Below are 27979 nucleotides of genomic sequence, written 5' to 3' on the forward strand. Positions count from 1 at the left end.
GAAACACACACATGTACGTGTGTGTGTGTGTGTGTGTGTGGGAGAGGGAGAGAGACAGCACTGTTGTTTATCTCTAATTACAAGCATACGGACAACACTGAAATGACAAGGAATTTATTAGACATTCTTGGCACTGCTCAGCCGATGAAGTTAGTGCTGCTATACACATTATGATTACAAAAGCCTCACACACGCACACTCTTTCTCTCACACACACGCACACTCTTTCTCTCTCACACACACACACACACACACTCTCTCTCTCTCTCTCTCTCTCTCTGTCTGTCTATCACACACACACTCACACTGACAGACATAGCTGTCAGAAGTCTCACTTCTGTATGATCAGTCTTTAGTGTCCCCTAGGGGGCGCCAATCTCTCTATTGTTCCATTCTGACCCCTCAATGGTCTCCATGGCTACGCCTCCCAGTCATCGTCCTCCTCGCCCCCTGCCTGCTGGGGTGCTGGAAGGGGCGGGATCACGTCCGACATCCTGGCGAATGCGCTGCCGGCTCCCGAGGGTGCGTCAGTGGTGTCTCCGCCCCCTGGCCCTTTACCCGAGATACCTGAGGGAGGTTACCATGGAAACAACATGCTTATGCTCATCAGCACCGATGACCCCCATTTCAACCAATGGAATTTTCACAACTGTGTGAAATATGCATGCACATATGCAGACACACACACACAGACACACACACCCAAAGGCAGAGATACAGAGATAAATCTCACGTCCTCTGCACATGGCCAGGCTATTGAACTGGTGTCACTCACACACACACACAAATATAGTACCTTTCCTGCGCATGGCCAGCTTATTGAACAGGTCAGACATGAAGTCTCCTCCACTTGCGGCAACCACCACTGAGAATAGAGTGAGGAGGAGATGAAGAGGTTAAGGACTCAGAGAAACGTTAAAGCAACTAAGAAAGGAGTCGTGATTACACACTGTGTGTGTGTGTGTGTGTGTGTGAGAGTCAGAAAGTAAGACTTTCGAGCAGAGTAGTCGTGTGTGTGTGTACCATTGATGTGAATACTTGAGTGCCCTTGGTCGTTGATGTGTATGTGTACAGTATGTCCTTCCAATAGAATAGATGTGTGGGTGTGTGCATGTACGAGCATTTGTGTGTGAGTATCGTCGTTTCAACAGAATGTGTGTATGTGCGTTTGTGAGTGTGTATGTTAGGGAATTTCTGCTTTCCAGTAAAATGGGAGCCTGTGTGTGTGTGTGTGTGTGTGTGTGTGTGGGGGGTGTGGGGGTGTGGGGGGGGGGTCAGGTATACATGCGTTTGTAAATATGTACGTGAAGGACTTTCCACTCTCTGGTGAAATACGAGTTTGAGTGTGTGAATCACCTTCCAGCAAAAAACTAGTGTGTGTGTGTGGTCCCACCTTGCTCCTGCTCCTTCTGTTTCTTCTTCTCCAGCTTCCTCTCCTTGACGTTGCGCAGTTTGGCCTTGCCGATGCCGCCGGCGTTGCGGATGGACTCCAACAGACTCGCTCGGCCATCCCCCGGCTTCACCGACTCCGTGCTCGCCCCCTTCGCCGCGCCTGGGGCAAAGGTCACAGCACAAAGGTCACGCTGGCATTTGCGCACACACACACACACACACACACACACACACACACACACACACACACACACACACACACACACGTGGCTGTCTAGCATTTACGCACACACACTCGCTACCTTCTTACAGTTCAACGAGCATAAAGTGTGTGTTGTTGAAAGTAGGATCCAAGCATGTTTATGTAAGTGTGTGTTAATTGTGACTCAGTGTTGTTTCAATTACTATTTTTTTTTTCTCACATGTTTTATGGTATTTGTTAAAACGTCACGAGCACAAAATGTTTTATCCTCAATATTATTGCCAGATGCAACTAATCCCAACTTATTCTACCAGGTACCAGGCACTGGTGTGTGAGTGTGTGTGTTTCTGTGTGGTATGGGTCACTAGCCCACGTGCATACACGTGTGTTTGAGAGTTACCCGGTGGTTCTGGATGTGCAGAGTCTTGGCTGTCCAGTGCAGGCGGAGGAGGTGGGGGAGGAGGTGGAGCGGGCAGCTGAACAACAGCAGGCAGAGCCGGCGGGAGCGAGGAGTCTGGAGGGGGAGGTGGGGGCGGGGGTGGAGGAGGTGGTGGAGCTGCCTCTCTGAAAGTGGCACCTAGAGGAGAACACAAAGTGCATTCATAGAGTTAACACACTGGATCACTAGCGATTATATTATGTGTGCCTTTAGGTGCTGTGTCCACCAATCGCGTTTTTTTATGCTGAGAGCGCCCTAAACCTCCTTTTCTCGGCGCTTCGGTCAAGTGTTTATTGTTGCTATGTTACCAGAACCAGAGACGGTTTATAATGAGAAGTGACATTGACGAGCCCAGCGCTGTTCTAAAAGTTGGACAGATTTCAACTTTGAGCGCTCTGAGCGCTGCGGTAAAAAACGGTCAGCGCCGAGAGCTTTTTTCCGCGGAGTGCGCTCAGCGCTGTGAATGCTGAGCTATATAGACTTTATATTGAAAATTGTCGTGGTCGGCGCAAAAAACGCCATTGGTGGACACAGGGCCTTATTCATCTGTTATTCAGCTTTTGAACTCGCCCAGCGGAACATAAGGCATTATAGATCATAGAGTTAAAAGATTGTTAAAACATTTTGTGTACTTTTATTCTACCAAATTTATTAATCATTAACATTCATCACATGCTGGCTACTGTCAGTACATAATTACATGTGAACAAACACACTACTTCATATTCATTGGCCATTGATGGGTGGTGAATGTGGGCAAGTTCAGGCACACTAGAGCTGTGTGTGTGTGTGTGTGTGTGTATGTGTGTGTGTCTTACCTGGTCCATTGGACTCCTCAGGTTCGGTGAAGGAAGGCAGCTCGGGTATGTTGGCGCTGGCTGGCACTGACGGGGCGAAGCCGGGCCCAAGGTCGGCGCTGTAGGTGAGGTCATCGGCGATGCCAGGTAGGTCTGGCAGGTAGGAGGGCACGTCGATCTCTGGAACCTGCCCCAGGTCAGGCACGTAGAAATAACTCTCTGGAGCCTGAGGAGGGGGAAGGGGGAAGGATGAAGAAGGGAGGAAGAAAGAGAGGGAGGTAGGGAAGACAGATAGGGAGGAAGAGAGGGAGGGAAGGAGGGAGGAAGAGAGGGAGGGAAGACAGAGAGGGAGAGAGAGAGGAAGAGAGGGAGGGAGAGAAAACATATTTATCATACAGCACATTTAAAAACAAAGTGTATCAAAGTGCTTTCAAGTCGAGGTGAATCAATTGACAATAAATATTCAATTGAATTTGATTTCTGTAGCACTGTTACATATGAATGTCTCAAGGTGCATTTCAGAGTTCAATAGAGAGAGAGAGAGAGAGATAGAAAGAGAGACAGAGAGAGCAGGCCAGTCATTTGCACTTATAAATAACCTCTGATCTGAACGCTTGTGTCAAAGTGTTTGCTCAGACCTTGTGTCTGGCCTGGAGCAGGTGTGTGAGTGTGTGTGCCTGTGCGTGTGTGTGCGTGTGTGTACCTGTCTCTCCAGCTGCTCCCTCTTGGTGATGGACAGCGGAGCATCAAAGGGCTTCTCCTCCTTCTCCGTCTCCAGGCTGGTGTGGGTCTTCGTCACTGCCCCCGACAACGGATCCAGGAACACGTATTTCTTATACCTAAATACACACCCACACACGTGAACATTCAGGATCTCTGTAAAGTGTGTGTGTGTGTGTGTGTGTGTGTGTGTGTGTGTGTGTGTGTGTGTGTGTGTGTGTGTGTGTGTGTGTGTGTGCACTCACAAGTTCTCTGCAGTGTGTGTGTGTGTGTAGGTGTGTGTGTGTGTACTCTCATATTATGTATAATCTGTATGTGTGTGTGTGTGTGTGTGTGTGTGTGTGTGTACACTTACAGGTTATCTTTTTTGTGTGTGTGTGTGTGTGTGTGTGTGTGTGTGTGTGTGTGTGTGTGTGTGTGTGTGTGTGTGTGTGTGTGTGTGTGTGTGTGTGTGTGTGTGTGTGTGTGTGTGTGTGTGTGTGTGTGTGTGTGTGTGTGTGTGTGTGTGTGTGTGTGTGTGTGTGTGTGTGTGTGTGTGTGTGTACTCACAGGTTCTCTGTAGTGTTGAAGAGCAGTAGTGAGCTGACCGAGCTGATGTTTCTGGGGAGGCTCCCCAGCCCCTCTTCCGTCTCATCCTCGGAGCGCTTCTTAGTGCTCACACACACAGGGAAATACAGCAGCTTCTCCTGAAACACACACACACACACACACACACACACACACACAGGGGGAATTACATCAGCTTCTACTGAAACACACAAATGCATTAGCTTCTCCTAAACACACACACACACACACACAGAGACACAGAGGAATAAACAGTTGATTTTTCCTAAAACCTCTTGCCTCAGTGTTCTAGGCAGTGCAGTTCTAATATGGCTGGGGAATATGGCTATGCCTCCACAGTGCTCTTTAATGAAGCCATCAGACATGTGTACTGCCAAGGGAGCTCTTTTCTGTGTGAATATGATACGGCAACACACACATACTGTACACACACATACTAATAGACACAAACAAACACACACACACACACACACAATATGGCAGAGCTGAAGTTAGCGCATTCCTGTAGGCAGTGCCATCTCTCCGCGGTGCCCTTTCGTGCTGTCAGGGTGTGTTTGCTGATGTTTGGGGCGTAGGGGCTGCTGCTGATGCAGCTCATCGAGCCCCATCACAACTGAGCGCAGCCGGGCGCGTTCAAGTGAAATGACACAAGACGAGGCGGGAGGATAGCGGGGCACGTTCACGTGAAACGGCACCAGACGGCGCTGGCGCGCAGCAGAGCACGTTCATGCAAAACTACACCAGAAGAGGCTGGAGTATAGTGGGGCACGTTCATGCAAAACTACACCAGGCAGGGCTGGAGTATAGTGGGGCACGTTCATGCAAAACTACACCAGGCGGGGCTGGAGTATAGTGGGGCACGTTCATGCAAAACTACACCAGGCGAGGCTGGAGTATAGTGGGGCACGCTCATGCAAAACTACACCAGGCAGGGCTGGAGTATAGTGGGGCACGTTCATGCAAAACTACACCAGGCGGGGCTGGAGTATAGTGAGGCACGTTCACGTGTAAGTACTCTAGGCTGGGTTAGAGAGATGGAGCCAGCTCCGTTCTAAACCCAGTCTCCATTAGTTATTACTAATGCTCCACCACGCACCAGACGGAATGCCTGGATGATGATGGATGTATCCATTTACACATTATAGTAACAGCATTCTCAACCACAGTGACTTCGAAAGGGAAAGATTGTGTGTGTGTGTGTGTGTATGTGTGTGTGTGTGAGAGAAGAGAAAGAGAGAGAGGGCAAGGGATAAAGGAGGAGAGTGAAAGAAAAGACGGAGAAGAGAGAGGAAATGGAACCATGAAAATTACATGAAACAGAAACAGACAGTATTAACCACAGTGGGGAAGATTCTGGTGTGTGTGTGCATGCGTGTGTGTGTGTGCGTGCGTGGGTGACAGATATAGAGACAAAGTGAGCAAGAGAAAAAAGAGGAGAGGAAACCGAGCTATGCAAGAGCATGAAAGGCAGCCGACTCCCAACGGAGAGGAGTAGGAGGGGGAGGAGGGGGAGGGGGAGGAGGACGGCGAGAGATTATCACCTGTAGTGTCTTCTCATCGAAGGGCCGGAGCTTGGCCTGCACGCGGTAGCGCTGTCGCCGCTGAGAGGGGTCTGTTGCCCCAGAGAAGATGGAGGTGTAGTCTTGGAGACGCTCTGGAGCAGGGTACTTGGCACTGGAGAATACCTACACACACACACACACACACACACACACACACACACACACACACACACACACACACACACACACACACACACACACACACACACACACACAATAATAGCCAGCCAATGTGTGTTACATAGTGTCTTTCTGAATTTGGATGCCATGAATTTAGTACGATTCTCCCAATTAAGGTCATGGCTAAAATTGTATGCTGTGCCTTCCGAATGTTACGTTTCAACAAAAACATGTTGAATCCCCAGTGGAGTGGCCAGCTTCAGGTGCCTCTCTCTCCATGTGGCTATGCACTAGCACTCCACGTGTTGTGGATGTCATGTGATTAGCATGCAGAGGCGCAGCACAGAGGGAGGTGGGGGGTGGGATGATGGGGGCCGTGCTGTGCTGTAGCCCACTGGAGCGCAGGGAGGAGGAGGAGGAGGAGGAGAGAGGGGGAGAGGAGGAGGGTGTATGGTTCTCTACTGTAGCCCACTGGAGCGCAGGGAGGGGAGAGGAGGAGAGGAGGAGAGGAGGAGAGGAGGAGAGGGGAGAGGAAGAGAGGAGGAAAGGGGAGAGGGGGAGGAGGAGAGGGAGAGAGGAGGAGAGAGAGGGGGAGAGCAGGAGAGCAGGAGAGGGAGAGGAGGAGAGGAGGAGAGGAAGAGAGGAGGAGAGGGGAGAGGAGGAGAGGGAGAGAGGGGGAGAGGAGGAGGGTGTATGGTTCTGTACTGTAGCCCACTGGAGCCTAACGAGCAGCGGGTAAACCACAGGGGGTCTGACACGAATCAGTCTCCGCTCCAGCGGGGGCCCGCGCCAAAGCAGGGCTCTCTGATGAGATGCTGTAGACACTGGGATGCCAGTCGAGGGTCGTCTAATTTGAGTGTGTTCTGTTTGTTTGACTTGAGAGTGTTCTGATTTGTGTTCGGAGTGTGGCCTGACAAAGTGAGAGTGTGTGTTTTTTGGGGGGGATTTGCATTCTGTTTGTCTGATTTGAGTGCTCTGTTTATTTGATTTGATTTATTTGATTTGAGAGTTCTGTTTGATTTGGGAGAGTTCTGTGAGGTTATGTCCACACGTAACCATTTCCACACGTGTCCATTTTCAAATATGGAAATTTACATACATGTTTTGACCTTTTGTCGACTTGAAAACTCTGTTTTCAATCAGGTCTCTGATTGACCAACATTGTTTTTGACAACCTTTCATAGCTGTTTTGCAAATCCGCGTGGATGGACTGACTAAACATGGAGGTGGAAAAATATCTCAAAAATATCAAAGCCTGCGAATTTTACTTGTCCAATTTGAAAGTTTTGATATGTGAGAGTTCTGTTGTGTCTGATCGTGAAGTATACTCTTTTTCGATAGAGAGAAAGACAGAGAGAGAGTTTGTTTGTTTTTGAGACTTCATTTTGTCTCACTTGAGAAAGTTCTATTCATTTGATTTAAGAATTCGATTTGAAAGAGATCTTTCATCTGACGAGGGAGTATTCTATCTGAGACGAGTGAGTTACTGTACGTTCTGTTCGTCTACTCTGAAAACGAGCCATGTCTTCAACAAAAGTGTGTTCTGTTGGGCTTGTCTGTTTGGAGGGTGTTCTGGTGGGCAGGGGAGGAGTGTAGTGTAGTTGTATGTTTATGACAGTCAGAGACAGGACAGGAATAATTGAGTGTGTGTGTGTGTGTGTGTGTGTGTGTGTGTGTGTGTGTGTGTGTGTGTGTGTGTGTGTGTGTGTGTGTGTGTGTGTGTGTGTGTGTGTGTGTGTGTGTGTGTGTGTGTGTGTGTGTGTGTGTGTGTGTGTGTGTGTGTGTGTGTGTGTGTGTGTGTGTGTGTGTGTGTGTGTGTGTGTGTGTGTGTGTGTGTGTGTGTGTGTGTGTGTGTGTGTGTGTGTCTCACCTTGGTGGCTTTCTTGCTGCCTTTGATCTTCTGTACTCTTGCCTGGGCCAGTCTAATGCGGTCTGTGACTGTCTGCAGATGAGCACGATTCTTCTCAACACTCTGAGATACCCTACACAAACACAGACACACACACACACACACACACACACACAAAAAGCATGCATATGCATTATATTAAATGAAAGACACACACACACACACACACACACACACACACACACACACACGCACACGCACACACTTTCTCCATGTGCCCATACACTACCACATGACTCAGAGATCCACAGTAAGACTTGAGTCATTGGTGAGGCAATGCGCTGTGACGAACGGAGGGTACGCAAGGACTACTACTGTAGTGACTCTTTCTCCAGAGAGCCCCAGGACCGTAAATAATTAAACATGCACCTCTCCACCAGGACCTCCGGCACAGCCGAATCAAACAGACTCAGGACGAAGTTCATCCGCAACCCTGCACATCTACCATCCATCGCAAGTGACAAAGCCACACAGTACCATCAATTGACATAAGCAAAATATTGTCAAGGGCACCAACGCTTCTAAAGGTCAGAAAAGGTGAACTGGTAACTCAATTAACACTAACAACAAATACAGTGTTTCCCAAACTTATTACGCACACTACTTACTATGAGAAAATCTCACGGCGCACCAACATGATATTAAACACAGAAAAAGTCTCTGTGGTTTATTACAGTGCATTGTTTTTCACCTGTGCAGCCCTCACAGCACACAGAAACACTGAACTAAAAAACACACCAGTTTTAGTTTACCTCCTGCATTTTTGTCTATAACTTTCTTGTCTGTAACTGTTAGAGTTCTAGAGTTACAGAGCTTGCAGTGCTCCTTTGGATGATTTTTATTTGAATCATTCTTTTGTTCGTGATTCTTGTTTTCAGTACAGCATTCACTTCATGTACCCTATTCTTAGACTGTAATAACATTTTTATTACACTACAACATATTACTACAGTCAGATTGAGCGAATATTAGGACTTACTAGCCCACTCTAAGGACCGTCTGAGTCTCATAGCAGTCAAATGAAAACATGGGATGGAGCAGCTAACCTTAAGAATAATCCATTTAGTGTAACTTTTCATTCAAAACACAGATTTGCCCATTTTACGTTGCTGGATAATAATAACTCAGGGGTGATACAGCCTAGTGGAAAGCATTAGCATTATGGCTTTGATTTATTTTATGACTTAGATGGCTGGCATGTGGGGAATGTCGCTGGCAGTGCTATTCTGTTCACTCTTGTACCCTCCGACAGCTAAGAGGGCCTATTAGTAAGATGGGGGGAATCTGGAGGCTGAGATTTGTGAGGCTGACGATCCTCTCCACACACAGACACACACACACAGACACACACACACACACACACACACACACTAAATACGAGGACATTTAGCTGCTGGGCCTGCTTCCTTAATGTCAGTGGTTGCTGTGTCTTGTTTCTCCTTTGACTGGTGTTTTTTAAGGAGGGTTGTTCAGTGTAAGTGGTGAGATGGATCCTCTATGGTGATGGTGCAGAAACAGCCTTTGAAACGAGGAGTGTCTAAGTGTGACCTTGAACCAGCCTGACTCAACTCTTGTGTTTCTCAAAGCTTTAAGATTCAGGCCTACAGTACAACAACACACTACAGCATATCAAACTCACTACTGGCCGCCGCCACCACACACACACACACACACACACACACACACACACACACACACACACACACACACACACACACACACACACACACACACACACACACACACACACACACACACACACACACACACACACACACACACACACACACACACACACACACACACACACACACACACACACACACACACACACACACACACACACACACACACACACACACACACACACACACACACACACACACACACACACACACACACACACACACACACAAGCCTTAGGTGCTTTGGTAAGTCTAAAAGCCTTTCCATTAGTGAGAAGGAAAGGGACACAGCAAGAGAGAGAGAGAGAAAGAAGTGGGGGAGAGAGAAAAGTGGGGTGGAGGGAGGTAGAGAAAGAAGGCGGAAGAGAGAGAAATGGAGGAAGTAGGGAAACGACAGATAAGAGAGGAAAGGAGGAAGGAGAGAGAGAGAGGAAAGAGAAGGTGAAAGGAAAAATAGTTGATGGTGCACAGACATAAGGCTGCTTCTGCTAAATGCTGACCCAGAATACAGCACTACACACACTCTCTCAGTTCCAATCAGTGTTCTTCCCACAGTACTGTATACTCACATGCAGCAAACTATGTGCTTACTCGTATAGTGCATGAATTTGAACAGGGTAGTGTTGTCTCAAATAAAACATAAACTCTCTGCACTTAGTGGAAATGATGATCACAACATTTAAACACTTAAACACGTAATGTTACTGTTGTCTCCAAATTGACAGTGGCTTAGATAGATAGATAGATAGATAGATACTTTATTGATCCCCAAGGGGAAATTCAAGTTCTTAGTCGTACTTTGTCCAAACATGAACAGCATTATAATTTGCTTGTCCATTTGAAAGGTGTTAATTCCACAGTTTCCTCAAGTGTTTCTATCATGAGTTTGAACATGGCCTTCCAGTATGTTGCCACGATGGTGTCTGTTGAGGATAAAAAGTGTCCAGCGTTCTACACTCAGCTTTCTGACCGTTATGAGTGCACCATCTGGGTACTTGCCACACACTTTGGGTCGTCACATTATCAGCGTGAACACACGTATACACCTAATTAGCTATTATAAAAGTATGCAAATTGGAACAGCGTGACACACACAAGTGTGAGGATCCCATGAAATCATGCTTCACTTGACCTCTTGAACATGACTCTGAAATGAACCAAACCGAAGGAAACCTGTAAAATCATGGAAATAACCAGACGGAGAATGAAAACAAGACAGTAGTTTCTAAAATGGCAGATTATGCTCAATTAGGAGGCAAGCTTACCGTTTCAAAGCCGCTCCTGTTGACAAAAGTCTGTCTTGCCTGGCACACACAGCCATCTGCAAGCAGTAAGTCCACCAAAAACAAGCAATATGCAAAATGATCGACAAACACATACTGTATGCAAATATGAGAGGGGCCGGGGGGCAATGATTCTAACTGTAAATGTAATAATACAAAGGGACTGTAATGCCAAGGCATGTCTGGACACTGTCCAGGAGAACTTTAACATCATCCGGTCACTGGCAGAAGCTGAGAAATGAGCGAAAGCCTCCCCTTACAGGAGGTAAAACTGATTGAGTACAAAGAATACTCTCACATGTATTGTCAGCAAACAAATGCAGAACCTACTGTAGGAGACCAGCTGTGCCTCCTCAATGTGCAAATTACATCGAGCCACTATGGGAAGACATGGAAGAAATGGAGCAGAACAGAGAGGGCCCTCAGAGGAGACCTGAAGCATCTCTCAGCCCTCTACTCCTGCAACACCACCACCTGCCACACAAACAGAGCCCTTCACTTCAGACACCCCAAGAACAATGAGATGCAGAAATAGTCATCGTAACTTACTCAAAGAGGACATTTAAAGACAACCAGCCAACATGTTCACGTCCAAAAACTGAGAGTGCCCTCCAGCAGCTCTGCAGAGAACGTCCGAGTCATACATCATCATCCATGTGGGAACCAATGACCTCAGCGCACAACAGGAGCATGTGGCAGATTCTGTGCAAAGGGTGGCACTGAAGCAGCAATCTCCACCCTCTAACCAAGGACTGCCTAAGATTAAAGCCGACATAACTCACAGACAAGCTAGAATGCCGAACGTCCACCTTGCATATACCATAATCTTGGCGCCCACAACCTCCTGGGCCATCTGCAACTCCATAGAGTCTGTGTAGGGGTGTTGAAGGACGGTGTGGCCAGAGCCCCAGCAGTCCTTCCAAATCCTATCGTCTGCACAGTAGATGCAGCCAGATGCTTGAAACCTCCAAAGGTGATCAGTCTGCAGCCCTGCACCAGACCCAATACCCCATGGCCCAGAACTGGACTAGATACCCCATGGTCCAGCATCAGACCCAAACTCCTGCAAACCAGCTCCAATCCCAGCACCCTGCAGCCCCTGACCAGTCCTAACCTCCTGCAGCCAAGGACCAGACCCAAAACGCCACGGCCCAGCACCAGACCTGACAGTGAGACCACCATCAGACCCGATACCGTGCAGCTGAGCATCAGACACTCTGTGGCCAACCACCAAACCAAACCACCAACAAAACCAACACCCAGACCCTGGATACTCAAGTCAGTCCAGCACCAGCAAAACCATCCTAGGACCCCAGCAGAACGGTCTCCATCATCAAACTGGCTAAAGGAGGAGGAAAGGACAGAAAGGGCCCAGCAACAGGCAAAATCCTGAGATGAAAGATATCAAAGAATTCCACAGCTTCAAATGCAAAAGTATTGTGAAAAAAAATTGTTTCATCATACAAGTTCATAAAATCTGTACTTTAGCGCTCCATTAAATGTTTAACATTTACTCTGGAATGTACTCTGGAGTATTTAAAAGTTACACATCATGATTTTACAAGTAACACTACAACGAGCCGATGAATGCAAATTCTCATACCGCAATAACTCATATCCTCACTCACACACCATGTTTGTAGATGATTTTAGTTTTTTTGTTTTGCACCGTCAATGGCTTTGGCTGGATCCTCCTCATGTTTGTGTGCTGCGTCTGTCTCCTATAGGTGAACTGGGCGCAGGTGTTGGAGTTGGTCTGGGCCTTTAAAAGCACTTCAGAGGAGACTAGGTGGTCGCCTGCCGCTGCTCTGACTCCAATTTTGGATTTTGTTTGGTTTATTCAATGCACCGCATTATACTGATTGCTTACACTTTTATTTTTCAAAATCCATCTCCACTATTGACTTCACTTAACCCATTCTGTTAAGTTTGACTCATTTAATAAATCTAACACATATATCGCTACTCCGCGTGTGGCTGTTACATTGCTCTGAGCCAGGCTTGTAACAGCACAAATATATTTATTTTCTATCCTGTGAAAACTATGGCAATGCAGATGCATGATTCAATCTGTCAATAAGGCATATTTGAATCAAACTGAATTAGAGAGAGAGAGAGAGAGAGAGAGAGAGAGAGAGAGAGAGAGAGAGAGAGAGATGCCTCTTCTCCTGCGCTTTTTTTTCTGTTGTCATGGAAACCTTGCCGATAATATTTGAGCTGGGATTAACTTCTATGACACTCATGCTGATACAGACATACACATTCACTCATACACACACCTTAAGAGAGTAGGACATACACATACCCTGGACACACATCACGTGTGTGTGTGTGTGTGTGTGTGTGTAGAGAGTTGTGATACTCAGCAGTGGACCTATGAGCAGCTCTTAAAGATGCTTCAGAAGCTTCTGCATCTTGTTTTCGAAAGACATACAATGGCATCTAGCTCTGTCCTTTGTACTGTCAACATATATTGGATCAACTCCTCAATCTATGTTTGCCTTTTACATTTATGAGCCTTCAAATTAGTTTGCTTGTTAGATTTACATCAAAACTCCTCATTGTTCAGTTTTTAGACTTACATTTCTTCTGTCTCTCTCTCTCTCAATTACTCACATACATAGACATACATACACACACACCTACGCACAAACAAACAAAAACAGCTCAACACTGAGAATGTTAAGATGTGTTACGGTGTGCACTGAATGTGCACGTGTGCGGGGTAAATGTAAAAGCGTGTGTGTGTGTGTGTGGTGCGTGTGCATGTGTGTGCATGTTTCAAGAGAGGGAGATTCGCGGGAGCATTAACAAGGAACAGGGAACTCAATGCTGGATGTGTGTGAGTATGTGAGAGCGATTGTATGTGTGGGTGCATGTGAGGTCGTGTGTGAGTGCATGTGTGTGCATGTGAGGTGGTGTGTGTGTGTGTGTGTGTGAGTGTGTGAGTGTGTGTGTGTGTGTGTGTGTGCGTGCATGTACCTGGTAAAGATGTCTGTGGAGATTTTCTCCAGATACAAGAGGGCATCAGTGATCTGCTGCACGGCTTCTTCTCTTCTAAGGTCAGGCTGGATCAGGGGCACCGTGTACACCTGGCCCTCCAGGTAATGCTTCTGCGTCATCCTACACACACACACACACACACACACACACACACACACACACACACACGCTAGAATACAGACTACTACTACACATTTGGTTGCATACGATTTACAGCCGTAAAACCTTTACCGTACTGTAAATACTGCATGAACCCAAGGATAGGTTTCAGAACTTATGTGTGTGAGTGCAGTAGGGCCTACTACAGGCCAATTGAACTTTTATTGGCCTTCCTAGTCTAGGCGGACTTTAAGTGGTTCCTGCCTGTCAGTTTAACGCAAATGATCCTCCTTGCAAACAGAAGGAGCGAGCTCAATAGCGACAATCACATGATGTCCAACCGGCCAGAATGAGACGTCTCGTGGGGGCCTAAGGGCTACAAATGACCGACATCTTTAATGGAGGTTTGCAACAGAATCATAATAGCCTACACCAGATTTGTTAAACGGAGAAAGTGAAGCATGCTTGCAGGTATTCTGCTTTCTAGAGTGGAGCCATAACATTACAGGTGGTTTCAAGAATCGGCACAGACTATCATCAAAGCATATGCGACCTATGCGTTTTGAATCGCCAATGCTCTTTGCAATGACAGGGGCTCTACAACTTAATTGGGGCTCTACGACTTCATTTTGAAGTTTTAGCCCTGTCGAAAACACTGAGGCACACGAGAACGATGAGACGTTCATAGCTGAGCTGATTTTTACGTTTCATGAAAGCAGCATATCCTCACATTGATAGCATAGACACTCTTTTCAGAGAATGGTCTTGTAAACTAGAATATGTCCCTATAATGATTCTACGAAGACTTTTAATGCAACGTTAACGTAGCCTTGGCTTCTCTAGCCATGGCCCAATTTCGTGGAAAGAGAAAGAGAGGAATTAGCTGTCAACGTAGTATTTAAAATGTCCAAGCGCAACCACTCAGCTTTTACACTTCACCGCTACCAGCTAGTATTGATAAGTTGCTGAACAAATGTCTTACCTGACCATATAACGAATCCGAGTTATGAAGAATTGTTGTGTATAAGGTTTTCATTAGCCACCGCACAGTGACTTGTGTACTTCCGTATTACGTATCACGTGGCTGCGAGGGCACGTAAACTAACGGGGGCGTGTTATGTCTTCCCATTTTGAAGTAAAGCGTAGTTTGCCCTACCTAGATGTCGTTGTTATATTACACTTAACGTTTTGAAACCGTTAAGAAAGACGAACATGTGCAGACTATTACATTAGTTTGGTATTAGGTTAATTCACAACTATTCGACATTTTTATTGTTTTATGAAATTACATGATAATGGGCTTGATTTGACACCAAATGGTCTTCTGCATCAAAGTGAATAGCCTAGTGCTTGCTTTGATGCGTGATTACGTCACTCCACCCCTGTGCTAAGCCCACCGACGCGACATCCTCTCCGGGTTGGGTTGGATGCTTTCTCTCGCATCAGCACCAGCTCGCTCGACCCTCTCCCGAGTGTGCGCGCGGGGCAGTAGGAGGAGAGGAGAGTCCCTAATTGCGCGTAGCATCTCCGCTTAAAAAAAAATCCCCTCGCTGCACACCTAAGGGGAAAGAGAAACAGAGGGCGAGGAGGAGGGAGAAGCGCGAGAATTAAAGAGAGAGGGAGATAAAAAAAAAAAAAAAAAGAAGAGAGAGAGCGTTGTCTCTGGATAACGTCCGGATAACGTGTGTACAATTCGTCAGGCTGTCCTGCTGACCGGAGCCAAAGGCCGAGGTGTTTGAAATCATGGCGAGTTTGCTGGAGAACCCCGTCCAGGCGGTGCTGTATCTGAAAGAGCTGACAGCTATCGTTCAGAACCAGCAGAGCCTGATCCAGACCCAGCGGCACCGCATCGACATCCTCGAACGCAAGCTGGACGATCTGGTGGTGGAGAACAAGCAGCTGCGGGAGACGAGTGAGCCCCAGCATCATCCCCCACACCACCACCACCAAGCAGAGCCGGGGCAGCTGCCCCAGGCCGAGCAGTCGCCCTCCGCTCCCCAGCAAGAGATGCAGCTTGTGCCGGCTTCGACTCTCTCCCCCAGCCCGGAAGATTCTCCGGAGGACGCGGAACGCCGGCAGGGCTGCAAGGCGCTGGTCCCGCAGACCCCCTCGACCCTCACCCGGGCAGGGGCACGGGCGCACAAATCAGAGTAAGGGAGATCCTTCTCTTATCAATCAGATTCTCTGTCTCTCTGTGTGACACACACACACACACACACACACACACACACACACACACACACACACACACACACACACACACACACACACTGTGAAAGAATAGATGCAGTGTTTTATTTTCTTAGTGTTTTATTGAAATAGGATAATAGAAATGGGTTGTTACATCCTAGGTCTTCTCCTGCGGATAACGGATGAAGACAACACCAAAACATGTCTATTACGTAACAGGAATGCGTGTGGTGGCGCGCTACTGTAAATACACAGTGCGCTCGCTCGCGTAAATTATTCAGTTGATTTGCTTCCTAATCCAGCCGCAAAGAATTCATTTAGTCCAGTTCTATCTGGGTGCTGTGGAAACCAATAGGCCTGGCCTGATCTGTGCAATTGGTTTCTGTATTGCAAATACAAAAGGACAATCTGCACTGATGAGTCGCTTTCAACTAGATTTATGGGTATTTTAGGCTCTCCTTTTTGTGTCTTTTATGCCTTTGCTATGTTTCTTTCTGTCTGGTGACCAACCCCCCCCCCCCCACACACACACATTTTAATTTGCGTGTAGTGTGTGTGTATGTGTGTGTGTGTGTGCTCGCATGTGGCTGTGGCTGTGTCTGCATGTGCTTTTCTGTGTGTGTGTGCTCTTGCTCTCTCTCTCTCTCTCTCTCTCATTTTCTCTCTCTCTTTGCCGTGTGTGTGTGTATAAGGTGCTTCTCTCCCAGCAGTTCTTTCTGCACGTGGCTTCCCTGCCCCACTTGTTCTTTGAACCAACAACTAATAAGAGAGAAAGAGAGGGGGCAGAAAGAGTGAGCGAGAGTGAGAGAGCGAGAGAGAGAGAGAAAGAGAGAGAGAGAGAGAGAGAAGGGTGAAGGGGGAGCAGGATGGCAGATACAGGGTGAGATTTTTTTTTCATAGTGATGGTAAGTGAGGGGAGGTCACAGAATAAGAGGAATAGGAGTTGAGAGTAGATGGAAAGGGGAAAGGTGGCACATAGGAATATGAGTGGAATATGAGATGAGAGCGCTCTCTCTCTCTCTCTCTCTCGCTCTCTCTTTCTCTCTCTCTCTCGCTCTCTCTTTCTCTCTCTCTCTCTCTCATACCAAGTCTTAGTCCGTGTGAGCTATCGATGTTACAACGCTTAATCCAAAACAACGCCATAAAAGCTTCCATGCAGGATTTACTTTTTATAAGAGTGTGTCTGTGTGTGTTTGTGTGTGTGTGTGTGTGTAAGCGTGCATGGGGATGCACATCTGTGCTCTGTCTCTGCATTTGCACATGGATGTGGTCATGAGTCCCTGAGGTTTGATGGCTAGCTGAACTCTTTAAAACCTACATTGAAACATACAGTACTGTACTTCACAGGATTTTTGCTGGTCCTTTGAGGCCATATGCTTGTCCTTTTAGGCCCAATTCACACCAAAGATCCACGATGAAACGAAACCGTTGCAGGAGGAGTTGCAGCGGTGTGAATTAAATGTTGCACATTGTTGCCAGCTGTTGCAAGCCATTGCAAAGCATTCACCATTAGTCGCAGTTGCAAGGTTTTAGAACGTTGCAGCTCACCTCATCGCGAATATTTGGTTTGAACCCCCCCTCCCCCGTTAAGGGTTATGCCTTCTAGTGGAGAGGCTCTTATGTTCCTCTCAATAGGTGCATCTCAACATGCCTCCTCGATCCTCGATTCTCGATCCTCGAGGGGCGTTCCCACTGATCTATAACTAACACTGGATAGACTATCCCATTGTTTTCGCCCCATCATTCTTTATGTAGATCAGTGAGGATCGAGGCCTGAGGAGCGAGGGAGGCGTATAAAAAAGCCCAAATGAGAGGCACCCAATTGACCCCATAACAGCGTCGTGACTGACACGGAGCTCATAAGCTTTAGTGTGTTACACGAGTATTACACAGGCAACTAATCAGAGAGGTCGCATTGGAACCTCTAATAGTCACAGCAAAGCTTTATTTTTACCTCGACTCGGTGTTGTTTGTTTGTCTGTCTGTATGCAGGATTACAAAACCAAAAATTGCCTGCAGGATTTTTCATGACACCAGGTAGAAGGGCGAGCTTGCATCAGTATGGGCCAGTCATTATATGTGAAATCTGGAGTGGTGTTGAGTCACAAGGCAGGCCCATGAACTTTGTGAGCATGGTGGTCTTGACATTTACATTTACATTAATTCATTGAGCAGACACTTTTTTTCCCCAAAGTGATTTACATATGTAAATTGCAAGCGCCAATGTCCCTCGAGCAACTCAGGGTTAAGTGCCTTGTTCAAGGGCACAACGGTGGAAGCCAGGAATTGAACACACAATTTTTCAGGCTATAGGCCAGCTCCTTAGCCACAATGCAATCACCGCTGCCACCACCCTCAGACATTTAGCCTTGACAGAAGTCTGCACTCTCTGAGTCTTCCTAGAACAAAAAAACGAATGACAAAGAACGTCATAGAGATTATGGAGGTTATACTCGTAATGGTGATAATAATGATGATGATTATGATGATGATATTGCAATGGAAGTACTGAAAGTGGCATTCAGCACATCAAGAGTAGTAGTGTGGGCGTCAACATCTTGCTCGAGGACACTTTGCATGGTTGCTGAAAAACTCCTCTCCTTTCCTGAGATGACAATAAAAATGAAAATGATGCAATGACATCTGATGCCGGTAAAAGTGATGATAACTTTCATAATGATGATGACACCAATTAATATTACAATCGTTATAATGATGATAATGATTCTGATAATGTGATTTTGATGATCCGGATGATGTCGATGATGAAGATTGCGATGATGGCATTGATGATGATGATGATGATGATGGTGGTGTGGTACTGATGAGAGTCCGTTACCTTGCAGGAGTGAGACGGTGCTGCACCAGTTTTGCTGCCCAGCCCCGGAGGCCCCAGAGCGAGAGGCCATCTGCTGCTCTGAAAGGTACGAGGATGAGGACACTAACACCCAGCTCAACTCAGCACCAAGCCGTCTTTTGGGCCTTTTGGAGTGTGTGGGATTGGAAATGCAAAGATTCTCTAGGAGTGTGTGTGTGTGTGTGTGTGCGCGTGTGTGTGTGTGCGCACGTGCATGTACATGTGTGTTTGTTTGTGTATGTGTATGTGTGTGTGGTGTGCATGTTTGTTTGTTTGTGTGTGCGTGTGTGTGTTTGTGTGTGTGATTGTGTGTGTATGCATGTGCGTGTGCGTGCGTGCGTGTGTGTGTGTGTGTGTGTGTGTGTGTGTGTGTGTGTGTGTGTGTCTCTAGTATTATTTGCTTTTGCCTCTCTAGTCACTGATCTGGCTAAATATATCCTCCCCTCTCCTTAGGTTGTTGGGAGTTCAGTGTGTGTGTGTGTGTGTGTGTGTGTGTGTGTGTGGTCTGTGTGTGTCTGTGTGTGGTCTCTCTCTCTGTGTGTGTGTGTGTGTATGAGTATATTTGCGTGCCTGTGTGTGTGTGTGTGTGTGTGCCATCCGTGTATTCATGCATGTGTGTGTGTGTGTGTGTGCCATCCGTGTATTCATGCATGTATGTGTGTGTGTGTGAGTATTTGTGAAGGCATACAGTGTATATCTATGAGCTTGTGTGTGTATGCATGCATGCATTTCCATGAGTGTGTGTGTGTGTGTGTGTGTGTGTGTGTGTGTGTGTGTGTGTGTGTGTGTGTGTGTGTGTGTGTGTGTGTGTGTGTGTGTGTTTCCGTTTCCTATAGGGTGTGTATGGCAGGGTAACAAGGTGGTGTGTTGTAAGCCAGAGGCTTGAAAAGAGAGTGTGGGGATGGGGAGGTTGTGTGCTGGCATCTGTCTCATAATTTAATCATGGCACAGCATTTACCTCAACTCTCCCTTTATCTCTCTATATCACCCTTTCTCTCTATCTCTCTCTCACTCTTTCACTCTCTCTCTCTACTCTCCCTCCCTCTAACACACAGCACACACACTCTTTTCACTCTTTCACTCACTCTTTCTCCCATTCTGTCTCACTCCTTTTCTCTCTCTCTATCTCTTTTACTCTTTCCCTTCATCCCTCACCCTTTCCCTCTTGCACCCTACTGTATCTTCCTCCCTCTTTATTTCCATCTGTCTTTCTCTCTCTCTCTCTCTCTCTTTCCCTCTCTCTGTTTTTCACGCTCTCTCACACACAGAGAGACATACACCCACTCCCTCTCCCTCAGAGAAGCTGGGTTGGCTGTTCTGAAACTGTTTTCCTAAGACAACAGAAATGCTCACTGTCTCTCTGTCCCTCTGCTGATGGTTCTTCATGTCTCATGCCCTTCCTCCCCCTCCTCCTCTTCCTCCTCTGTTGTCTCCCTGACTTTCTATTTATCTCTCTCTCTTCCGGCACCCCTCTGTCATCCTCTCTCTCTCTCTCTCTCTCTTTCTCTCCTCTCTCAGTCTTCTCTTCTCTCCATCACTGCCTGTTTCTCTCCCAATGTCCCTGTCTTCCTCTTTCTGTGCACCTGCCCCCCATGTCCCCCCTTTGTGTCTCTACCTCCTTCCTCTCTATTTATAACTCTTGTTTTCTCCCTCTCTATCTCCCTCTCTCTATCTCCCTCTCTGTCTGCTCCCATCCCCCTTTACCCCCCATCTCTCTGCCCCCCCTTGCCCTCTCTCTCCCCCCTGCTCTCTGTTTTCTATTTATCCATCTCTGCCTCCCCCTCTCTATTCCTCCTATCTCTCTATTTATATCCCTTTTTCTCCCTCACTATATCTGTCTTTCTCTTCCAATTTCTCTCCTTCCTTCCTTCCTTCCTTCCTTTTCCCGGTCTTTCTGCCCTTTTTCTCCCCTTCTCTCCCCTCTCCCCTCCTCTCTCGTTCTCTCGTTCCTTCTCTCGTTCATGCACACCCTCTTTCTTTCCCTCCATCAGTGAGAGGCGCATACAGTAGGCTTTGCACTGTTTTCCCTTCATCAGTAATGCCCTCTCGTCGTAGTTGATACAGCAATTTAATCAGCACTCTCATTTATTTCTGTTTCGAAGGCGACAGCCGCGCTGCCGTATACTGCACCCAGAAAGCCCACTCTTACAGCACAAGAACTCAGGAGCTCTTACGTCTCTCTCTCTCTCTCTCTCTCTCTCTGTCTCTCTCTCTGCTCAACCTGAGAACAGAGCGTCTCCCATCACAGACAGCTCTGAAACGTCTCTCTCTCCTCTCTCTCTCCTCTCTTTCTCCCTCTCTCTCTCTTTCTCTCTCTCTCTCCTCTCAACCTGAGAACAGAGCGTCTCCCATCTCAGACAGCTCTGAAATGTCTCTCTTTCTCTCTCTCTCTCTCTCTCTCTCTCTCTCCCCTCAACCTGGGAACAGACCATCTCCCATCACAGACAGCTCTGAAATGTCTCTCTTTCTCTCTCTCTCTCTCTCTCTCTCTCTCTCTCTCTCCCCCTCCCCTCAACCTGAGAATAGTGTCTCTCCCGTAACACAACTCTGAGACACTCCTCTGTCCGTTTCCTCTCAGCAGGAGAACAGAGTGTCTCCCGTAGCACAGCTCTGACAGGACTCTCTCTCTCTCTCTCTCTCTCTCTCTCTCTCTCTCTCTCTCTCTCTCTCTCTCTCTCTCTCTCTCTCTCTTTCACTCTGTCTCTCTCTCTCTCTCTCTCTCTCTACCACCTTTATTAGTAGAGGAGTTTATTAGTGAGGCCTGTTAGAGTAATGAGCATTTTCAATCAGGCTCATTAGGGCCGGACAGCGACGATGCTCCTCCTGCTCGTGGCCAGCTAATGATGCTGATAATTTCATGGGGAACCACCAGCTATTGATTCTCCACACCTATTCAGGTCATTGAATGTTCAGCCACCGGATCATACAGGCAAACTCAAAGCGATTGCTCTGGACAGGGAGTGTGTGTGTCCAGTCTTCTAAAGCAGATGGACAGCTGTCTGTCGATGAGGCGTGACAGTCGAGCATGCTGATTTTATGTACTGGTGAAGTTGATGAACAGCTGTGAAAGAGGGATTCCCCTCATGTCAAGTAGCCTATGTGTATGGAGCAGGGTGACTAGACCTCCCCGGTTTCAGGGTACAGTCCCCGTTTTTGGTTGCCTGTCCCTGGGATAATACAGAAAAACTACATATAGTATGTCCCCGTTTTTTGAGGATAAAGCTTGTATGTATTCCAGTCAGATAGTCAAACTGAAAATGTCCCCATGGGATTACGTCCCCGGTTTTGGTCTCAAACATCTGGTCACCTTAGTATGGAGGTGAGATTGTACATTGGTGCTGTAACCCTCTGATGCTGTTCTTGTGCTCAGTATTTAAGCTTCTGCCCTAATATCTACTGGTGCAACTAGGGGTTGTCATTAGTAGTGGGTGCTCATTAGCGATGATAATGGCCTAGCGATGCTAACGATGTTTACTCTGTGGTCCCGCAGCCCTGCGCTACTGCCCTCTGGAGGGAAGGAGGAAGAGGCGGGACAGAAGAGGAAATCCAGCCAACCAGATGCCTCTACCTGTGCACACTCTCCCCAGTACAATATCTCAACTGACCTAGAGGACACACTAGAGGTCTGGTCAAACACTCATACACAGGCTGCCACACACACACACACACACACACACACACACACACACACACACACACACACACACAGACACACACGCACAGGCACACACGCACAGGCACAGGCACACACAAATACACACACATGCCCACAAACACATGCTCACACAGATATACTGCAAATGCATACAAACACACAAAACACACAAAAACAAGCAACAGACATTCTTGTCATTACCAAAACACCTCCCTCACAAACATAAGTAACACAACAAACACACAGCCATTAATGGCTTGGTACTGTTTGATATGCACAGAAATATTCTTACGTGCACACACACACACACACACACACACACACACACACACACACACACAGTGCCTGAGAGCACTTCTCACTGACATCTTAGCACCGAGATGACAGGTTGTCATGGTAACCACAGCTGTGCCCCATGGGTTGGCTGGTTAATAACGGAATCACACACACACACACACACACACACACACACACACACACACACACACACACACACTAACTGTGTGTGTTGATGTGGTTGTGTGCATGTTTCTGCATGTCTGTATCAGAGTGTATACAAATGAGTTATGTGTGTGTGTGTGTGTGTGTGTGTGTTTGAGCGCAGGTGTGAGGCCCTGTGTGTGTGTGTGTGTGTGTGTGTGTGTGTGAATGTGTGTTTGTGTGTGTGTGCATGTGTGTGAAGTCTAGGGTACTCAGCCCCTCACGTCTGTCTCTTATGGGGGTTGTCAGCCGGGGCCGGGGGGGAGCTGGGGCCACAGAGTGACAGCTGATGTGTGGCAAACACACTGGGCACTCAATCAGGACAATCTGCAACACGCCGCTATCATCAGAGTGCCACGCTCAAAAATAACCGCCTCAGTGCGGGCACTGCTTCATCAAGTCCTGCATGCCAGTAATGAATTTCCAGTCTGTTTGTAATTGGATTGGACAAGAGTGGATGAGAACTGGGGAGCAAGCTCATAGTGAGATACGATGGGAAAATAGAACAGAATTGCTGCATAACATAGGATTGAATTAGGAGGGTATGATAGGATCAGGTAGGGTCGTATGGGAAAATAGGATGCTATATGGGAGGACCGGATTGTATGGAAAGATAGTATTCTATAGATTTAGATTTAGATTTAGAATGGGAAAGGATAGGCTAGGAAAGGCTAGGACAGAGCTGTGTATATATACTGTATGTCTACAGCTCTGGGCTAAGATAGAATTAAATTTAATTCAATTAATAAAATGTTAGCTATTCCCGAGGGGCAATTCTAAAGAAATCTGGCACTGTATCTGGCATATGTAAGCATGGTTGGATAGGTCGCTTTAGGATTGGATAGGATTTGGTTGAACTGAGGTTTGGATTGGATAGGAAAGGATGAGATAGAATAGGGTAGGAAAGGGGAAGGTGGGAGTGTATGGGATTTGACAGGTCACGATAGAAAGAATTGGATCAGGATCGGATAGCCAAGTTTATCCCCAGTATGAAGAATAACACAGAGCAAGATGGGAGAGAATTAGACAGATTAGAAGCAGCGAACAGAACAGGATAGAATTGTGTTGTAGAGAGGACGGGGATAGGATAGGTACGGTAGGATTTGATAAGATAGTTAGCATACTGTATAATGGATAAAGAGATAAGTTCCTTAAATACCTTATGCAGAGGAAGAGTGATGACTTTCACAAGGACATCAGTTGGAAAGGGAGAATGCTGCTGTTGCTATTCTGTTACTCCATTACACACACACACACACACACACACACACACACAGCCAGCAGACACACATCCTCTCTCTCTCTCTCTCACACACACACACACACACACACACACACACACACACACACACACACACACACACACACACACACACACACACACACACACACACACACACACACACACACATGTACACAGACACACACACACACACACACACACACACACACGCACACACACACACACACACACCATGATTATAAGGCTTTTGTCTCCTTTTCTTTGTACCCTGCGGAGTACGCTGTAGGCTTTGATTGATGACAAAGTCTGCTATTGTTAGTGGCACTCGTGCTGGCTCCATCATTAACATGGGTAGACGTTGTTCCTAATTTAGAAGCGAAGCGCTTTGATGATGTCACTAAGGGCTGGCTGAGGAAGCAAGCTCGTTGTGTGATAGGTAATGTCCAATAACACAAACACGGCTGGCATGGTCTAAATTTGGATAAGAGGCTTTGAAAGTCATCTGTGAATTATATTGTCATGAGTCTTAGTTCAAGGAAAAACGAAGGACTGCTTTGATTTATTCAGTTGCACCATAGAGTAAAGCATGAAGTACTGTAGCAGCAAGGCACTGTGGGATTGTGGAGCGGTTTGATCTGACTGAATCCTCATGGGGATTGATCGCAGTGTTTGTACCTATAAATATTCTTTTGATGACATCAATTATAGAACTGTGAGAGCTTTGTGTAAATATGTAATATACTCCAGAGTGTTACTGTCGAGCATCACGTTACTTAAACTTGTGTAATTCACTTTTACAGTAATTGAGCCATATGATTTGATTTTATTGCACTTTCCTGCGACTAAATCTGTTTCTAAAAGGATTATACGTTTGATTAGATGCTAAATCTCCTCTTACCCCCATTCTCTGCCTCTCCTCTTCTCTCCCTGTCTCTCCCACTTTCTAATCTTTTCCATTGTCTCATCCTCTATCTCTTCCCTTTTTTTGTGTGTGTTTCTCCCTCTTCCTCATCCTTCCTTCCTCTTTCCCCAACTTTCCCTCGCTCTCTCTGTCCTCACCTCCTCCCCTGACCGCAGATAGAGGACTTGGAGCGTAAGTACGGGGGTCCGCTGATCGCCCGGCGCGCGGCCCGCAAGATCCAGACGGCATTCCGCCAGTACCAGCTCAGCCGCAACTACGAGAAGATCCGCAACTCGATGTCGGAGCGGCGCGAGCCGCGGCGCATGTCGGTGAGGCGCGTGCGTCTGCCGAGGGAAGGCTTCTCGGCCGAGCAGGCCCTCATGGAGGGGTGCAAGCTGATGGGGATCCCCCTCACACACTCCGCCTCGGCGCCGTCCTGTAGCGGGGGAACGCTCACCAACCTGGAGGACACCTTCACCGAACAGGTAACTCTCACACAGATACACACACACTGTCCACACACACGCACACGCGCGCACACACACACATACACACACACACACTGTGGATAACCGTAGGTAGAAAGCATAAAAACACACACACAATACACAACTCTACTTGGGGGTAACCATCAGGAGATGGGCAATGAATGCACAAGCATACAAAAATAGACTTAATCAATGTAACGGTGAGGTGAAGACTAAGGTGTCTTCGCATCCTACAGGTGCAGTCGCTGGCGCGCTCCATAGACGAGGCTCTGAGCACCTGGTCCACGATCAGACCCGAGGAGGGGCAGTCGGGGGAGGAGGGAGGAGGAGGCGGCGGAGAGGAGGGGTGCTCGGGCGCAGGTGCGCCTCCCTCCCGAGGGGACGGGGGTCTGCTGGTGGACCACGACACCATCCGCGTGGCCTGCGGCGAGAACCTGCCGCGCAGCGCCAGCAAGCTGATGCTGGCCTTCCGCGACGTCACCGTGCAGATCGACACCCGCAACTACCGCCTGTCCTCCTCCGCCGTGCTCGAGTCCGTCGCCCTCGGCAACAACAGCAAGCCCGACGGCGGCGGCGGCGGCCCCCCGCAAGGCCCGCCCCCGCCGCCGCCGGCCCCGTCAGAGTCCCGCCGCGTCAGCGTCCAATCGGTGGGCGACGCCGACTTCCCCGCGCCGCCGTCCCGGGAGGAGATGGAGGAGGAGGGGGTGGACGGGGAGCCGTCGTCGGGGATGGAGGCCGACATGGGGAGGCCCGGCGGCCGGGGCAGCAGGAGGTCCAGTCAGGTCCGGCCCGAGGCGGGCATGGAGAACAGCTCGGAGGCCGTCAGCGGCGGCAGCAGCACGTCCACGTCCGGCCAGTCGGCCTGCGAGACCATGGTCCTCTCTCTGCCCCGCCCGCACTGCCAGGACACCAACACCTGCGGGACGCTCTCCACGGATACTGCCCGGAAACGCCTCTACAGGATTGGCCTCAATCTCTTCAACCTGTGAGTGCAAACACACACGCACACACGCTCACACACACACACAACACACACACACACACACACACACACATACACGCGTGCTTGCTTATACTCCTTTTGACGAAATGATTGGTTGGGTGAAAGGTACCATTAGTCACTTTAGTTGAAAGAAAAGCACCAACAGAAGATACTCCAGTCTGATATAAAGGGGATCAGATGCAGAGGCGGCGAGCGAGAACTTCACTGGCGCACAACACAAGCATTAGTCACCTCAGCAGAAGCTGCAGCTCTTCTCATTCAGCTCTCTGCTGTTTGTTTTGACTGGGCCTTTGCCGATTCATCATTTGAATTTTCATATAAAGAATGGAAAGAGATGTAGGCGACACCATTTGATTCTCTAGTGCGTATGAACTTATCAACTTGGAACAAACGCTCTCATCATCCACATCCGGTTTCCCATGTAATGATAGCGTACCGGCCATCTGCGATACATATCCAGTGGATAAACGAGCAGTACATACCTGCAACTTCTCTTCTAACTGCCATTTACTGTTTTCTGCAACAAAACAGTCAAACAAGGACAAAATGATGCATTCTAACAGAACTTTACTGTGCAGTGTTCAGCTGTTTAAAAGTTAGCGTCCATGTCTCTGCTTAGCCTTATTTATCTACTTTGTAGCTGTAAGGATAACAAGACACACTGATGCAATATCGAGTGGTATCTCAAAAACGATGGTCATTAAAATACAGCCAGTAGAGTGGTTACACACAGCTGAACATTTTTAAATTTGGTGTTTTAGAAATGACAATCATGAAGTCATAGTATTAACTTTGACAGTTCTCCCTCGTAGCCTAATGTTTAGTGTTTCTTTATCTTGATTCACTTTAATCTACTCCTTCATTGTTGCCTAAATGTTAATTCAAACACGGATGTGTACATAGTCTGCATGTACAGCAAGGAAGCAGCCATTTTGTCCAAATTCATCTCAGGTCTTAGGTCCTGAGGGTAGCCATCAAGAAAGCCACTTTCCAGTTAGGATATCTGTCCACGAGGTGAAATGACCTGTCCAGTTGTTCAGTGTGAAATGTTTTGCTGTCAGTGGAATAGACTGACCAAATGAGTGAAAGCTGGCAAGCTTGAACAGGCATTTGTCATTGCCCCCTAGGGCTGCAGCTATGTTTGCCCATAGTGCGCAGCACAGGCAGTATTCCTGGATGTGTGTGTGTGTGTGTGTGTGTTTGTGTGTGCACAAATAATGCTGTTATTTATTGCTCCTAAGATCCACTAGCAGCAAAAAGACAGATAGGAACACGCACACACACACACACACACACACGCACGCACACACACACACACACACACACACACACACACACACACACACACACACACACACACACACACACACACACACACACACAC

The 27979-nt window shown here is 47.6% G+C and overlaps 2 protein-coding genes across 2 annotated transcripts in view; one reads left to right on the top strand and one right to left on the bottom strand.

The window, feature by feature from the left end:
• Nucleotides 1-98: 98 nt before the first annotated feature.
• On the bottom strand, nucleotides 99-14867 carry wash1 (WAS protein family homolog 1). Its single transcript, XM_062547505.1, has 11 exons — nucleotides 14761-14867; nucleotides 13659-13799; nucleotides 7670-7781; nucleotides 5659-5802; nucleotides 4100-4236; nucleotides 3534-3669; nucleotides 2852-3056; nucleotides 1995-2171; nucleotides 1394-1552; nucleotides 797-865; nucleotides 99-567 (listed from the first exon to the last, which is right to left on the bottom strand). Exons 1-11 carry the CDS (start codon nucleotides 14766-14768, stop codon nucleotides 419-421), a joined length of 1437 nt encoding a protein of 478 aa, XP_062403489.1. The 5' UTR covers nucleotides 14769-14867; the 3' UTR covers nucleotides 99-418.
• A 382-nt stretch (nucleotides 14868-15249) lies between these two features.
• The window catches only part of iqsec3b (IQ motif and Sec7 domain ArfGEF 3b), a gene marked incomplete at its 3' end in the record, with an annotated part of 37660 nt that continues 24930 nt past the window's right edge, over nucleotides 15250-27979 (top strand). The window contains exons 1-5 of the mRNA XM_062548004.1: nucleotides 15250-15928; nucleotides 18815-18892; nucleotides 22316-22448; nucleotides 25281-25589; nucleotides 25829-26577. Of these exons, the coding sequence (XP_062403988.1) occupies nucleotides 15522-15928; nucleotides 18815-18892; nucleotides 22316-22448; nucleotides 25281-25589; nucleotides 25829-26577 (1676 nt within the window). The remainder of the gene's footprint in view (nucleotides 15929-18814; nucleotides 18893-22315; nucleotides 22449-25280; nucleotides 25590-25828; nucleotides 26578-27979) is intronic.

Source organism: Sardina pilchardus, chromosome 10 (genome assembly GCF_963854185.1).
Source record: "Sardina pilchardus chromosome 10, fSarPil1.1, whole genome shotgun sequence".
NCBI lineage: Eukaryota > Metazoa > Chordata > Actinopteri > Clupeiformes > Clupeidae > Sardina > Sardina pilchardus.

What these genes read in the sequence shown, in the direction of transcription:
- wash1 (XM_062547505.1), bottom strand. An exon ending in GGGAGCAGCTGGAGAGACAG is followed by an intron (nt 3,057 to 3,533) that starts GTACACACACGC and finishes CCCCCTCCTCAG; the next exon opens with GCTCCAGAGAGTTATTTCTA. An exon ending in TGAGGAGTCCAATGGACCAG is followed by an intron (nt 2,172 to 2,851) that starts GTAAGACACACA and finishes GTTCTCCTCTAG; the next exon opens with GTGCCACTTTCAGAGAGGCA.